The sequence below is a fragment of the Choloepus didactylus genome, chromosome 2, assembly GCF_015220235.1.
Source record: "Choloepus didactylus isolate mChoDid1 chromosome 2, mChoDid1.pri, whole genome shotgun sequence".
NCBI classification, from domain to species: Eukaryota; Metazoa; Chordata; class Mammalia; order Pilosa; family Megalonychidae; genus Choloepus; species Choloepus didactylus.
The window spans coordinates 106,611,674-106,629,134 of record NC_051308.1 but is presented as its reverse complement, the minus strand read 5'-3'; the positions used below and the strand labels follow the sequence as shown (position 1 = coordinate 106,629,134).

General features: G+C 39.3%; 1 protein-coding gene across 1 annotated transcript in view; it reads right to left on the bottom strand.

Annotated features, from left to right (window-relative positions):
- The window catches only part of SPTA1 (spectrin alpha, erythrocytic 1), a 77,386-nt gene that overhangs the window by 33,753 nt on the left and 26,172 nt on the right, over positions 1-17,461 (bottom strand). Inside the window, exons 19-25 of the mRNA XM_037825628.1 lie at positions 16,088-16,305; positions 15,172-15,264; positions 5,455-5,592; positions 4,040-4,191; positions 3,227-3,413; positions 1,940-2,041; positions 439-530 (exon numbers count right to left, since the gene is read on the bottom strand). Of these exons, the coding sequence (XP_037681556.1) occupies positions 439-530; positions 1,940-2,041; positions 3,227-3,413; positions 4,040-4,191; positions 5,455-5,592; positions 15,172-15,264; positions 16,088-16,305 (982 nt within the window). The remainder of the gene's footprint in view (positions 1-438; positions 531-1,939; positions 2,042-3,226; positions 3,414-4,039; positions 4,192-5,454; positions 5,593-15,171; positions 15,265-16,087; positions 16,306-17,461) is intronic.

Here is a 17,461-nt window from a genome sequence, read left to right as displayed (position 1 = left end):
AGGTGTTTGGTCTCTGTTTTTTTGTTCATTTGCTTGTGTGTTTGCTTTTTCAATGGAGATATGGGTTTGGAAATCAGATGTTAAAACAAACCTTAAATAAACAGAGTCAATGTAGTCTACCATCCACTTTTGGTTCAGAAATGTAATTACTTAAGCCTCTTGTATCTACTTAAAGTTTCATTCACTATCTCAGAACCATCTTATAGACTACCACGTACTAGGGTCTAGGCACAAGAAAAGTGAAATTGATTATCTTGGAGTGTTTTATGTGTCAAGTAAGGAATCTACTACTGACACACTTGGTCTCCTATTAGCAAAGTGGCTCTATCTCAGGAAGAAGGGTTACACTAGTAGCTGTCAATCTACCATAGCAACTAGACTTGGGGATCTTTGAGTGAGTCCTAGAGAGCACTGCTTTTCCGGAGTTAAAATTTTCACCTGTGAAACATCTGGACAGCATGGGCACTTCCCAGCAGTTGGCGCTGTTCTTCTGCAAGCCTCTGCAGGGAGTCCCAGCGGGCATTCAGCTCCTAAAATGGGCAGGCACATCAGACATTAGCCAGAGAGCTCACTCAGATAGTTCAGTGGTGCTAAAGACTAGACAGAACTTAAATCATTGCTGCTCTCATGTTATTTCCTTCCAAAAATGTATAGCTTTACTGTTTTTTTGGAGAGCATGCATTTGGGCCTCATTTATGCCAGCATGGTAGAGAGATTTCTTTTTTTCCCAAAATGATGTTCCAGGTGGACCCATCAATTCTGGAGCAGCAATTGATGGTTTTGCCAAAGAGGCTTCATTATAATGGCTGAAAAATGAGTGGAAAGTATTGCCTCATTGGTTGGATGCTATCACATTTCTCTAGGAGAAATTTAATACCTTTTTGCATTCTCGGTTGAATAAACCAAGTAGTCCCTTACAGCCCTATTTTCTGCAGCAGTAAATAAATTGTTCACGTAAATATTCCTTCTCCCTTTTATCATATGACATCCACCACAAAAAGAGGCAGGGGATTCCTCCTCACTGGTTTATGACAATCCAGAGAACTGGATAGAACATTGCATAAATATATGTTAGGTCTTCAAGGAACCATAGGTCCAGAACAATGAATCAAACCCAGCATTCCCTCTCTCCCATCTCTGCTGACATATTCTTTTCCTTCTTCCATAAGTTCATAAGAACATACACCTTTAAGTAAACTTTCTGATTACTTCCTTCCCACTCTAACGGTTCCTTTATCTACATTCTTTGCATTCATGTATTTGAGCACTGAATTTCCTATATGTGTGTGGTAGTGGGGATGAATGTGTGTTGCAATTTAAATTTTTCAGGTCAGTTCAAACATATCTATTCCAAAATTTTAATAAGAAAGTTAGATTTTTGGGTGTCAGTCAGGAACTTTATGTTCAATTTAGTGGTGCACAGAACAAAAAGTAAAGGGAAACTTAGATATTGTGCTATCCAATAGTCTTGCTTTACAGATGTGGGAACCAAGGTCCTTAGAAATGAATTGGCTTGCCCACGGACACACAGAGAACCAGGACTTAAAATGCAATTCTCCTGACATCCAGGTTCCTAGTCCCTGAACTAGCTAATACTACCACCTGAAGCTAATCTGAATTGATGATCCTGATGTTCATTTCTCCCCTCAACCCAACACCTATTATGGGAGCATCAAGGACACCTGTTAAAGTGAAAAAAAAAAAAAAAATGAGCTTGACTTTTTTTTTTAGCTTGTTTTAACTATATTTGCTTTGACAATAAAAATGGTCAGACTAGATAATTTGTCCTTGACTTTTTCCATAGCTAGCTGCACATTGCCATTGCCTTCTCCATGTACCTAGCTGACCTGCAGAATATAAAGTTGAATAGACTAAAGAGAAATGAAGACTCACAAAGCCCAGTCTAGCAGTGAGGAGGGATGGAGGAAACATTAGTTACCTGCCGGATTTGAGCTCCTTCCGGTGTTAAAAGGGATTCAAATAGCAGATCATCAGCCACCTTGTTGATATCCCTCAGCCGAGGCTCATTGGTCTTCAAATCCTGGGTGAAAAGATTTGCCCCAAACAGTGTAAAACTTATTCTCAAGAACTTACTTGTTCATCCCTGCCCTCTCTTAGCTGAATATCAACGCCTAATCCTAACCTCATTCAATACACACTGTTGCCCTCTTTCAATCTGCCAGTGAGTAGAGTGCACTCTTAAACTCCCTGATGCCCAATGGCTATCACAAACTTGGCCAAGAAAGCTGAAGTATGATGCACGTACATTTTTCTAGATTTCTCAAAATCTTCCTCTGGATTAAGTTACACCATCAGAACCATAGAATATTATTTTCTACCTCTATAGCTTCCTCCACCTTGTATAGAATATTTCTTTGACTGAGTTATGTTTCAAGGTGATGCAATCTGTTTATATTTGGAGATATGTACAAAAAAGCTTTGGGAAGCTCATTACTATGTCTATGGTCAGAAAATTATTCAATACATTAAAAAATGATGCTTCAATAAATTCATTCATGGAATTCTCATTCTTGATATTATTTTATAATTTTATATTTGCATCCCCATTTATTTCACTTTTCTATTCTAGACTAATATTTGTGTGTGTGTGTATATATATATACACACACATATATATATATATATATATATATATATACACACACACATTTTTAAAGTTGACAAAATTCTATGTGGAAGGTATCATAAAAAAAGAAAGGAAAGAATAAATTTATACTCACTACTAATCAAGATAATGGAATAAATTGAGGGAAGAAAGGGGAATGAAAAGGGTTAAGGTAGGAATATATTTAAAAAACTGTAAGGTCAGGTTGTTCTTCTCTTCCCAGCTCAACTCCTCTCCCAAGATTAAATGTGACACAAAGCCCCACAGCAGCCATCTCAAACTGGGCATCAGGAACACAGCATGGTGGTGGGGAAATTTTGAAGAATTGCGGGAGACCAGCACTCCTAGCAGGATTTGGGAGTGGCAGAAACTGAGGGCTGCAAAGTTGTGCTGACTATTTTCCTCTCCCTCTCCTTTCCAGTTCTTAATGCCTGCAACACCCATAGGAAGATCTGAGCTACAGAGCTCTCAATGGCCTTGAGGGAAATATTTAGCAAGTGTGAAGTAAATTAAGGGATCACATAGGAGGAAATAGGGGATAAAAGGAAATCACGACAATCCTCAAGAAAATGTCTAGAAGATAAGATTCCTCTTTCTCACCGTTTGGAACTCATCAAACTTTTTCTGCAGCTCCCAAACATCATCTATTTCCACCATAGTGTTTTCTGCCTTTTTGTCTCTGATCCAGTTCAGCATGTCTCTTGCCTCATAGTCCAGCCAAAACTCATTGTAACGTTTTAATAGATGACGTCTGCGCTCTTCTGCCCGATCGAGGAGGGACTGGTACCTGGGTGAAGAAGCCAAGAAAATGGGAAAGGCAGAATCAGAGATAGAGAAAACACAGAATAGTGGAGGCACAGAAAAGAGAATGAAAGGAACAAAATGGAGAGAGAGGAAAAAATCAAAAGAAGTAGAAGAAGTAGGAGAGGAGGGAATGAAGATGGAAGGAAAATGGCATTAGAAGCACAGAGACAAACACACAGTGTTACATTTAAAAATAATAAAGGTGTCAAGGTTCCAGTAACATGGCTGACAACATATTTTTCTCAGTCTATGAAAGTGAACTTTTCACATGCCAAGTGGCAAATGATTATGAGACAGCTTATTATGTAGCAAACAAAGTTCAAATGAAAATCAGAAGAACTTTGACAAATGTGAAAGAACCATGGGCAGGGAGTCAGTAGACATGGGTCTATTAAGTGTCTGACCTCAGGGAGTTTGGGGGTTCTCTTTTCTCATATAAAAACTGAAGTATTTGAAAGACTCTAGGTATTTCTTTTGGTTCTTGAAATCTGTGAATTTTGAATGACATCTCTCATCTTTTAACAGATGCAGAATCATAAGAAGAGTGTCTTTGACCAAAAGGAAATGTTTAGCCAAACACTGTCCAGTTCTTCAGGTTTCAGAACTTACTGGTTCTCAATCTGCTCCTGGCGCTGGGTAATGCTGCCCGGCTCTTCTCGTTGCCTCCGTGGGAGCATTGGAAACTCATCATGGGCCAGTTTCCTGACATAGACAGCTGGGACAAAGCCTTGGTGATCATCAGTTTCTACTTTCCACCAGTCCTGAAAAGAGAGTACATCCTGACTCCTTCCTTAGTACTTGTAAAATCCATAAACAGGAGAGGTTTCTGCTCTCATTACTATGTCTCTAGGCACAGATACAAGCCAATGGCCAAGAGAAGCTTTTGGATGGCATATTTTTACATATTACAGAGAAGTTAAATGAGGAGTTGCAGGAATTGCAGGCATAAGCCTCCAAAATCTAGGAATCTGACATTTGATGTTAGACCCTTAAGTTTGGAGAGTTTTTCAAAACCCAAAGACAGTTCTCCTAATGATGGGATACCCTGTCCAACAAGGAATTCACAAAAAACCCATGGAGTCAGAACTGAACTAGGCTTCTTCTTATATGGCCTGGAAGTCATATAAAGCCACAACCCTCTGTGCTCCAGCAGCTCCCTCCACTGGTGCATCTGTGTATGCAATCTTACACTAGATTTTTTCCTCCTCTATCCCTTTCCTAGAACTCCCAAAAATTGTGGGTTGCCCTGAAATTCACTTACCTGAATAATTTTTACTTAATTTTCACCCTGCTCCCCAGAATATCTGGGGGAGTGCTACACTAACCACTATGGAGATAGTGTCAGAGAACAATGAAGTGAAATAGAACTGGGCAAAGAGAAAGGGGGACTGGAATACAATTCATTTGATAATGAAACATCTTACCTCTTCAAGGAATTCACTTTTCCTCAGAGGAAAAATATCCCATTCTTTCTTCCTTTCTTCCCAAGAATTTTTAGATATTTATTTATTTACTAGCTATTAGAATATAAAACTACTTGAGCTCTTACGAAAAATATATTTAAAATCCTAGTCGATATTTTCCCACTGTTCACATGGGTCTAAAGAAAATCAGGTTGATAAGATTTAGAATAAACCGTATCTTTTATCAGGCACAGAAGAGGAATGAGCAAAGATATGAGAAGAAAGAGACAGTGCAGTCCTATAAACATATTACAGAATTGTCACTCGTGGTTTATGTGTCCTTAGGGAAATTACTTAAGCTCTTCGAATTGTCATTTTTTTAACTGTAAAATTGAAATTATAATCCTAACTCATAGAACTGCTATTAAGATTGGAAAATGTATGCACAGGAACTTGCACAATATCTAGAGGAAAGATATTACTCAATCAATTTTAGTTATTTAAGAGAGAAAGTGATAGAAAAGTGTTGGCTGGCCAAAATGTGAACACTGGCAGTGTTGGGAGAGATGGTTTTAGAAGAGCCACCTTGTTGATGGAAAGAAGCTTAGAAGGGAAAGTAACCTTGTTGATGGAACTGAGTAGAAATAAGACATCATCTTTCTTCATGGTGACTTCTCGGGGGCTGCGGGCCTGGAAGTCATATAAAGCCATAACCCTCTGTGCTCCAGCAGCTCCCTCCACCGGTGCAGCCTGCTGTTGCTGAATGAAAACAGGAGGTAGAGAATGTTAGCAACACACTGGAAATATCACCCCAGCCCCTCCTTCTAGATTCATACCAGAGATGGACAGTCTCTGTGCCTAACAGGAGAGAGCAGCCTCTGGCTAGAACCTTTTACATGGTTGACAGAAACAGAGAAACAGCAAAATATAGTTTTTCAGAGATGACACCCAATTCTAACACTTCTCAGGGGACAGGCATGCTGGGACAGGCAGGCTGGGAAATCTGAAACAAGGGTTAGTAAGTGAATGTGTAGTTTGTCAGCACCATATTAAATGCTCAAAACCACTAGTTCTTAAAGTGGGAGTGGCAATATCCTTTTCTAAGAAGTTCCAAAAGGATTATACACATCAACATTTCAGAAAGACCCACTATCTCTTCTTACCCTCCTCATTCTCTGGGCCTTCACTGGCAATCCTTCTCACCTCTTGGCCTTTAAACTGTTATATCAAGGAAATATGGACTTTCTTTTCAGGAGATGGGTTATCTACAGCATAGGGAAAGCCACAGAAATTTTTAAAAATTGAGAAAATAAAATGAGATCCTGAAAAAATATCTTGTATCTCTCCTTGGCAAGAACCTGTTCTTGAAAATAGAGTATTTTCTGACTCTTATTTCTGCAAGTGTTATATCTCTGAGAAAATAAGTGAAATAGGTGCCTCTTCCTAAGCCATGACACACCCCTTCTTTAGATTGGAGTTGAAGTTGTATCTCTTCTTACAGATTTCTCTGACACCATATCCTTCAAGTCCTGTGTTTCCTCAGAGCCTATCCGAAGCTATCTGTTCTTGTTTAGGCACCCAATGGGCACAGCCTGATAAAGGCACAGTACATGAGCTCTGTAAATACATATCGACTTGAGGGGGAGGCGGGGCAAGATGGCGGACTGGTGAGCTGTATGTTTTAGTTACTCCTCCAGGAAAGTAGGTAGAAAGCCAGGAACTGCGTGGACTGGACACCACAGAGCAATCTGACTTTGGGCATACTTCATACAACACTCATGAAAACGTGGAACTGCTGAGATCAGCGAAATCTGTAAGTCTTTGTGGCCAGGGGACCCGCACCCCTCCCTGCCAGGCTCAGTCCCGTGGGAGGAGGGGCTGTCAGCTCTGGGAAGGAGAAGGGAGAACTGCAGTGGCAGCCCTTGTCAGAAACTCATTCTACTGATCCAAACTCCAACCATAGATAGACTGAGACCAGACACCAGAGAATCTGAGAGCAGCCAGCCCAGCAGAGAGGAGACAGGCATAGAAAAAACAACACGAAAAACTCCAAAATAAAAGCGGAGGATTTTTGGAGTTCTGGTGAACATAGAAAGGGGAAGCTCAAGCCCTGAGGCTCATATGCAAATCCCAAAGAAAAGCTGATCTCTCTGCCCTGTGGACCTTTCCTTAATGGCCCTAATTGCTTTGTCTCTTAGCATTTCAATAGCCCATTAGATCTCTGAGGAGGGCCCTTTTTTTTAATCCTTTTTTCTTTTTCTAAAACAATTACTCTAAGAAGTCCAATACAGAAAGCTTCAAAGACTTGCAATTTGGGCAGGTCAAGACAAGAGCAAAACTAAGAGAGCTCTGAGACAAAAGGCAATAATCCAGTGGCTGAGAAAATTCACTAAACACCACAACTTCCCAAGAAAAGGGGGGTGTCTGCTCACAGCCATCATCCTGGTGGACAGGAAACACTCCTGCCCATCGCCAGCCCCATAGCCCAGAGCTGCCCCAGACAACCCAGTGTGATGGAAGCGCTTCAAATAACAGGCATACACCACAAAACTGGGCGTGGACATTAGCCTTCCCTGCAACCTCAGCTGATTGTCCCAGAGTTGGGAAGGTGGAGCAGTGTGAATTATCAAAGCCCCATTCAGTCATCATTTCGGCAGACTGGGAGCCTCCCTACACAGCCCAGCAGCCCAGAACTGCCCTGGGGGGACGGCACTCACCTGTGACATAGCACAGTCATCCCTCAACAGAGGACCCGGGGTGCACAGCCTGGAAGAGGGGCCCACTTGCAAGTCTCAGGAGCCATACGCCAATACCAAGGACTTGTGGGTCAGTGGCAGAGATAAACTGTGGCAGGACTGAACTGAAGGATTAGACTATTGCAGCAGCTTTAAAACTCTAGGATCACCAGGGAGATTTGATTGTTAGAGCCACCCCCCCTCCCTGACTGCCCAGAAACACGCCCCATATACAGGGCGGGCAACACCAACTACACACACAAGGTTGGTATACCAATTGGACCCCACAAGACTCACTCCCCCACTCACCAAAAAGGCTAAGCAGGGGAGAACTGGCTTGTGGAGAACCGGTGGCTCGTGGACGCCACCTGCTGGTTAGTTAGAGAAAGTGTACTCCACAAAGCTGTAGATCTGATAAATTAGAGATAAGGACTTCAATTGGTCTACAAATCCTAAAAGAACCCTATCAAGTTCAGCAAATGCCAAGAGGCCAAAAACAACAGAAAATTATAAAGCATATGAAAAAACCAGACGATATGGATAACCCAAGCCCAAGCACCCAAATCAAAAGATCAGAAGAGACACAGCACCTAGAGCAGCTACTCAAAGAACTAAAGATAAACAATGAGACCATAGTACGGGATACAAAGGAGATCAAGAAGACCCTAGAAGAGCATAAAGAAGACATTGCAAGACTAAATAAAAAAATGGATGAACTTATGGAAATTAAAGAAACTGTTGACCAAATTAAAAAGATTCTGGACACTCATAGTACAAGAGGAAGTTGAACAACGAATCAGTGACCTGGAAGATGACATAATGGAAAATGAAAGCATAAAAGAAAGAATGGGGAAAAAAATTGAAAAAATCGAAATGGACCTCAGGGATATGATAGATAATATGAAACGTCTGAATATAAGACTCATTGGTGTTCCAGAAGGGGAAGAAAAGGGTAAAGGTCTAGGAAGAGTATTCAAAGAAATTGTTGGGGAAAACTTCCCAAATCTTCTAAACAACATAAATACACAAATCATAAATGCTCAGCGAACTCCAAATAGAATAAATCCAAATAAACCCACTCCGAGACATATTCTGATCACACTGTCAAACATAGAAGAGAAGGAGCAAGTTCTGAAAGCAGCAAGAGAAAAGCAATTCACCACATACAAAGGAAACAGCATAAGACTAAGTAGTGACTACTCAGCAGCCACCATGGAGGAGAGAAGGCAGTGGCACGATATATTTAAAATTCTGAGTGAGAAAAATTTCCAGCCAACAATTCTTTATCCAGCAAAGCTCTCCTTCAAATTTGAGGGAGAGCTTAAATTTTTCACAGACAAACAAATGCTGAGAGAATTTGCTAACAAGAGACCTGCCCTACTGGAGATACTCAAGGGAGCCCTACAGACAGAGAAACAAAGAAAGGACAGAGAGACTTGGAGAAAGTTTCAGTACTAAAGAGATTTGGTATGGGTACAATAAAGGATATTAATAGTCAGAGGGGAAAAATATGACAAACATAAACCAAAGGATAAGATGGCTGATTCAAGAAATGCCTTCACGGTTATAACGTTGAATGTAAATGGATTAAACTCCCCATTTAAAAGATATAGATTCTCAGAATGGATCAAAAAAAATGAACCATCAATATGTTGCATACAAGAGACTCATCTTAGACACAGGGACACAAAGAAACTGAAAGTGAAAGGATGGAAAAAAATATTTCATGCAAGCTACAGCCAAAAGAAAGCAGGTGTAGCAATATTAATCTCAGATAAAATAGACTTTAAATGCAGGGATGTTTTGAGAGACAAAGAAGGCCACTACATACTAATAAAAGGGGCAATTCAACAAGAAGAAATAACAATCATAAATGTCTTTGCACCCAATCAAGGTGCCACAAAATACATGAGAGAAACACTGGCAAAACTAAAGGAAGCAATTGATGTTTCCACAATAATTGTGGGAGACTTCAACACATCACTCTCTCCTATAGATAGATCAACCAGACAGAAGACCAATAAGGAAATTGAAAACCTAAACAATCTGATAAATGAATTAGATTTAACAGACATATACAGGACATTACATCCCAAATCACCAGGATACACATACTTTTCTAGTACTCATGGAACTTTCTCCAGAATAGATCATATGCTGGGACATAAAACAAGCCTCAATAAATTTAAAAAGATTGAAATTATTCAAAGCACATTCTCTGACCACAATGGAATACAATTAGAAGTCAATAACCATCAGAGACTTAGAAAATTCACAAATACCTGGAGGTTAAACAACACACTCCTAAACAATCAGTGGGTTAAAGAAGAAATAGCAAGAGAAATTGCTAAATATATAGAGACGAATGAAAATGAGAACACAACATACCAAAACCTATGGGATGCAGCAAAAGCAGTGCTAAGGGGGAAATTTATAGAACTAAACGCATATATTAAAAAGGAAGAAAGAGCCAAAATCAAAGAACTAATGGATCAACTGAAGAAGCTAGAAAATGAACAGCAAAGCAATCCTAAACCAAGTAGAAGAAAAGAAATAACAAGGATTAAAGCAGAAATAAATGACATAGAGAAAAAAAAAACAATAGAGGATAAATATCACCAAAAGTTGGTTCTTTGAGAAGATCAACAAGATTGACAAGCCCCTAGCTAGACTGACAAAATCAAAAAGAGAGAAGACCCATATAAACAAAATAATGAATGAAAAAGGTGACATAACTGCAGATCCTGAAGAAATTAAAAAAATTATAAGAGGATATTATGAACAACTGTATGGCAACAAACTGGATAATGTAGAGGAAATGGACAATTTCCTGGAAACATATGAACAACCTAGACTGACCAGAGAAGAAATAGAAGACCTCAACCAACCCATCACAAGCAAAGAGACCCAATCAGTCATCAAAAATCTTCCCACAAATAAATGCCCAGGGCCAGATGGCTTCACAGGGGAATTCTACCAAACTTTCCAGAAAGAACTGACACCAATCTTACTCAAACTCTTTCAAAACATTGAAGAAAATGGAACACTACCCAACTCATTTTATGAAGCTAACATCAATCTAATACCAAAACCAGGCAAAGATGCTACAAAAAAGGAAAACTACCGGCCAATCTCCCTAATGAATATAGATGTAAAAATCCTCAACAAAATACTTGCAAATCGAATCCAAAGACACATTAAAAAAATCATACACCATGACTAAGTGGGGTTCATTCCAGGCATGCAAGGATGGTTCAACGTAAGAAAATCAATCAATGTATTACAACACATTAACAAGTCAAAAGGGAAAAATCAATTGATCATCTCAATAGATGCTGAAAAAGCATTTGACAAAATCCAACATCCCTTTTTGATAAAAACACTTCAAAAGGTAGGAATTGAAGGAAACTTCCTCAACATGATAAAGAGCATGTATGAAAAAACCACAGCCAGCATAGTACTCAATGGTGAGAGACTGAAAGCCTTCCCTCTAAGATCAGGAACAAGACAAGGATGCCTGCTGTCACCACTGTTATTCGACATTGTGCTGGAAGTACTAGCCAGGGCAATCAGGCAAGACAAAGAAATAAAAGGCATCCAAATTGGAAAAGAAGAAGTAAAACTGTCATTGTTTGCAGATGATATGATCTTATATCTAGAAAACCCTGAGAAATCGACGATACAGCTACTAGAGCTAATAAACAAATTTAGCAAAGTAGCGGGATACAAGATTAATGCCCATAAGTCAGTAATGTTTCTATATGCTAGAAATGAACAAACTGAAGAGACACTCAAGAAAAAGATACCATTTTCAATAGCAACTAAAAAAATCAAGTACCTAGGAATAAACTTAACCAAAGATGTAAAAGACCTATACAAAGAAAACTACATAACTCTACTAAAAGAAATAGAAGGGGACCTTAAAAGATGGAAAAATATTCCATGTTCATGGATAGGAAGGCTAAATGTCATTAAGATGTCAATTCTACCCAAACTCATCTACAGATTCAATGCAATCCCAATCAAAATTCCAACAACCTACTTTGCAGACTTGGAAAAGCTAGTTATCAAATTTATTTGGAAAGGGAAGATGCCTCGAATTGCTAAAGACACTCTAAAAAAGAAAAATGAAGTGGGAGGACTTACACTCCCTGACTTTGAAGCTTATTATAAAGCCACAGTTGTTAAAACAGCATGGTACGGGCACAAAGATAGACATATAGATCAATGGAATCGAATTGAGAATTCAGAGATAGACTCTCAGATCTATGGCCGACTGATCTTTGATAAGGCCCCCAAAGTCACTGAACTGAGTCATAATGTTCTATTCAACACATGGGGCTGGGAGAGTTGGATATCCATATCCAAAAGAATGAAAGAGGACCCGTACCTCACACCCTACACAAAAATTAACTCAAAATGGACGAAAGATCTCAATATAAAAGAAAGTACCATAAAACTCCTAGAAGATAATATAGGAAAACATCTTCAAGACCTTGTATTAGGCGGCCACTTCCTAGACTTTACACCCAAAGCACAAGCAACAAAAGAAAAAATAGATAAATGGGAAATCCTCAAGCTTAGAAGTTTCTGCACCTCAAAGGAATTTCTCAAAAAGGTAAAGAGGCAGCCAACTCAATGGGAAAAAATTTTTGGAAACCATGTATCTGACAAAAGACTGATATCTTGCATATATAAAGAAATCCTACAACTCAATGACAGTAGTACAGACGGCCCAATTATAAAATGGGCAAAAGATATGAAAAGACAGTTCTCTGAAGAGGAAATACAAATGGCCAAGAAACACATGAAAAAATGTTCAGCTTCACTAGCTATTAGAGAGATGCAAATTAAGACCACAATGAGATACCATCTCACACCGATTAGAATGGCTGCCATTAAACAAACAGGAAACTACAAATGCTGGAGGGGATGTGGAGAAATTGGAACTCTTATTCATTGTTGGTGGGACTGTATAATGGTTCAGCCACTCTGGAAGTCAGTCTGGCAGTTCCTTAGAAAACTAGATATAGAGTTACCATTCGATCCAGCGATTGGACTTCTTGGTATGTACCCGGAAGATCAGAAAGCAGTGACACGAACAGATATCTGCACACCAATGTTCATAGCAGCATTATTCACAATTGCCAAGAGATGGAAACAACCCAAATGTCCTTCAACAGATGAGTGGATAAATAAAATGTGGTATATACACACGATGGAATACTATGCGGCAGTAAGAAGGAACGATCTCGTGAAGCATATGACAACATGGATGAACCTTGAAGACATAATGCTGAGCGAAATAAGCCAGGCACAAAAAGAGAAATATTATATGCTACCACTAATGTGAACTTTGAAAAATGTAAAACAAATGGTTTATAATGTAGAATGTAGGGGAACTAGCATTAGAGAGCAATTAAGGAAGGGGGAACAATAATCCAAGAAGAACAGATAAGCCATTTAACGTTCTGGGGATGCCCAGGAATGACTATGGTCTGTTAATTTCTGATGGATATAGTAGGAACAAGTTCACAGAAATGTTGCTGTATTAGGTAACTTTCTTGGAGTAAAGTAGGAACATGTTGGAAGTTAAGCAGCTATCTTAGGTTAGTTGTCTTTTTCTTACTCCCTTGTTATGGTCTCTTTGAAATGTTCTTTTATTGTATGTTTGTTTTCTTTTTAACTTTTTTTTTCATACAGTTGATTTAAAAAAGAAGGGAAAGTTAAAAAAAAAAACAAAAAAAAAACAAGGAAAAAAAAGATGTAGTGCCCCCTTGAGGAGCCTGTGGAGAATGCAGGGGTATTCACCTACCCCACCTCCATGGTTGCTAACATGACCACAGACATAGGGGACTGGTGGTTTGATGGGTTGAGCCCTCTACCACAGGTTTTACCTTTGGGAAGACAGTTGCTGCAAAGGAGAGGCTAGGCCTCCCTATAATTGTGCCTAAGAGCCTCCTCCCGAATGCCTCTTTGTTGCTCAGATGTGGCCCTCTCTCTCTGGCTAAGCCAACTTGAAAGGTGAAATCACTGCCCTCCCCCCTACGTGGGATCAGACACTCAGGGGAGTGAATCTCCCTGGCAACGTGGAATATGACTCCCGGGGAGGAATGTAGACCTGGCATCGTGGGACGGAGAACATCTTCTTGATCAAAAGGGGGATGTGAAAGGAAATGAAATAAGCTTCAGTGGCAGAGAGATTCCAAAAGGAGCCGAGAGGTCACTCTGGTGGGCACTCTTACGCACACTTCAGACAACCCTTTTTAGGTTCTAAAGAATTGGGGTAGCTGGTGGTGGATACCTGAAACTATCAAACTACAACCCAGAACCCATGAATCTCGAAGACAGTTGTATAAAAATGTAGCTTATGAGGGGTGACAATGGGATTGGGAAAGCCATAAGGACCACACTCCACTTTGTCTAGTTTATGGATGGATGAGTAGAAAAATAGGGGAAGGAAACAAACAGACAAAGGTACCCAGTGTTCTTTTTTACTTCAATTGCTCTTTTTCACTCTAATTATTATTCTTGTTATTTTTGTGTGTGTGCTAATGAAGGTGTCAGGGATTGATTTAGGTGATGAATGTACAACTATGTAATGGTACTGTGAACAATCGAAAGTACGATTTGTTTTGTATGACTGCGTGGTATGTGAATATATCTCAATAAAATGAAGATAAAAAAAATTAAAAAAAATGCATATTGACTTGATATGACAATTCTATCTTTTGTCTACTCCAAGTGTATGAATTTCGGGACTCTCATTAAAAAAATTGCCTGAATACAAAGAAGTGTGCTTCTTTTTTTCTTCTGCTACACACTGAAAGCACTGTTATATCATTGTCTGATTCTGATTTGATTCCTGCTCCATTCCTCTTCATAGCCATCTCTTTTACCCTGACATTCTCACATTCTTAACCATTTGTGTTTCCCACTTCCTAAATACACCTGATTCTTTCACACCTCTGCATTTTCACTCATAGCTTTTCAACTACAGAAGTCCTTCTCCTCCTTGTCTTCACAGTAAACCACCTTTCTTTTCTCTTTAAAAATAACTCAGATAAATTGGTTCACCTTAGCTATGAACATCTTCCTATCTTCTAGCATTCTGCTATGAGGAGAACTGAACACTCCTTTCTTTGAGAGCATTTGTCATCTTCATACATCAAATATTTGAACTTATTTGTTTAAATTTATGGCCATCTAAGTTACTATAATTTTCCTGCAAGCCAGGATCACTTTTTATATCCATGCTTGAATACGGCAGACATTAAAAAACTAAGGAAGAAAGAAAGGGTTTTAAGATGGAAGATAAGAAGGAGAGATGAAAGCAAAGAAAGAAAGAAAGAAAGAAGGGAAAGTAGAAATTAAAAAGGAAGGAAAGAGGAAAGAAAAAAGGTATCGATGAATACATGTTTTGGATTAAATCTTTCGTAGAGGCTACGAAGATGCCACAATTCCTGCCTAAAATGATCATGGAATTTACTGTTATATTCACAATTGTTTTCTTGGTTGTAGAGAGTAAAAACCAGTGATAAAGAGAATTTTTTTCCTTTATGTTGGGGAATGTGGATCTCAGTGATCCTGAAGCTCTCCTTACCTGGCAGGCGTCTGCCTGATCCCGTAGAGCTTGCATACTGTTTCCAAAGGCATTGAGATCCACCAGGAAGGCCTCATGCTTCTTTAAAAGAGCCTGGATTTGTTGATGGGAATATCATCAGAGGGCATGTATGAGAAACACCAAGCACCCCTGGGGGATACTTGAAATGTTAGAGTTACACCGATTGTTCAAATTTCTAATAGGTGCCACTTTCCATCTATTATAAAGTTATGTTTAATCCTAACTTTGAAAGTGTCAAACATATATATATTAATAAATTAAAAAAATTAATATATTTGATTCGATCAAAATGAACTCAAGATTCACAAGAATTTTACCAATGCACATCATAGCTCAAAGAGGATACTGCCAATAATGTTCATTTGTAGGATTAAACATTAACATAACTTTAAATGTCAGCTTCATTTATTTCTAGGGCTGAAGCATTGTGAAATACTATACTGGCTTCCCATACAACAATGAGCAAAATAGAGAAACGGTTATGAAGAGTAATCACAAATTTGAAGTTCTTTTTGCCCAACATTACCTGCCTAATTTTATTTCAATAAAGTAATTCAGAAGCCTGCATCTTATCCTGATGGGCTGTGAAAGCCCACAGTTACTCTGTGAAGTTTAGAACTGGACCAAGACAAGCATGGATTTCTGACCATGCCTTTTTGGATTTAGATAATCTCTAAAGAATCTATGGATTTCTGTGAGTATAGGAAAATGTGGTATATCTTTTAGGATTCCTGTCAACTCCTGAGGATTTCCCAGCAGATGAAGGCCAAAGGTGATCACTCTGAAAGTCCCAAATAATCTAGCAGAACCTGTAGTTGTGCCACAAACCAAGGAAATACTGAATTAGTAATTTTGTACCATATGGTGAGTATTTGCTAGACAATGTTCATCTTACCCCAGCTGCTTCCTCATCAGCCCCATAGGTGGTGTTGTCCACAATAGGTTCTTTCTCTGTAATCCATGCTTCAGCTTCGTGCAGGTCAGCCAGGTACTGCTGGAGCTGGACATTGGCCTCGAGATCATTCTTTCGCTTAGCAGCTCGAGCCTGTAGAGACTCCATATTCTCATTCAGACTTTTCACCCTAGATGCCACATCTTCTGCAGCAAAGTGTCCTGTGGAGTAGTTACAGACAAGGTGAGTGTGACTCTCATTAATGTCCACCGTATCTAATTTTTGGTGACCTAGGAGAGAGCAACGGAGGCACAAGCAGTAGGTGCCAATGCATGATAGGCTTGTATATGTGATGGTGAATGGACTGGTATATTCTAAGACATGCAGACTTAAAAACAGAACACCTACATGTGAACACTGCTCAGAGTTCCAAAAACGTGTCTTCTCTACATTAAACAGAAAAACCAGCAAGCTTGAATTTCTGCCCATAAAAGGTTTGCTACTATAGCAACTGTTCTCCCACCATATACAACTAGAAAACAGGACCAACTATAACAAATAATGATTTTCAGACAATGTGCAGAGGATTGTGCCCCCTGAGAGAAGGGAATGAATAAGTTATACCCTATGACTGTTGCAGCTTATGTTTGGAGAGTTTCTAGCTGCAGTGTTGGGAGAGATAACCCAAAAAGAGCCTGGTCACACTAAGTTGAAGAGACAGAGACCAGAGTTGGGGAGAACAAGACAGCTAGTATCTGTGGTGCAGAGTACTGAACAAAAGTCAGATGCACAGCAACAGAGCTTCAGAAATCTGCAAAGGAGTCCCCCAGAATATCTGGCCAATTATTCATATGAACACATGTGAGAAAACTCCCTGAAGATGAAGAATGTAGGCTAAGTAATTCCTAGGGCTCACATAGAATATGAAAATTACCACCCAAAAAAGTGGAAAGATATTGTAATAAATGAGGTAGAGTCCTCAGTAAGGTCATGCCTTACTAGTGGATTAATTTCTAAATTAGTCCAAGAATAAAGGCTGCCCTGGAGGTACCATAACAAAGTAAATCCAAGACATGCAATGATTGCCACACTGAAGAAAAAAAATTCTCACCGTGTTATATCATAACCAAATTGTGAATACCAGTTATGAAGAAAAAAGATTAAAAGAGGGAACAAAAGGCAACATTACTGTGCTTGTTGTATATATTATTTCCCCCAGAAAAAGCCATATTCTTTAATGCAGTCTTGTGGGGGCAGATTGATTAACCTTTTTGATTAGGGTGTGACCTCTTGATTGAAAATTTCTATGGAAATTTGCCCCCACCCATTCAGGGTAGGTCTTGATTAGTTTACTGGAGTCCTTTAAAGGGATCTCAC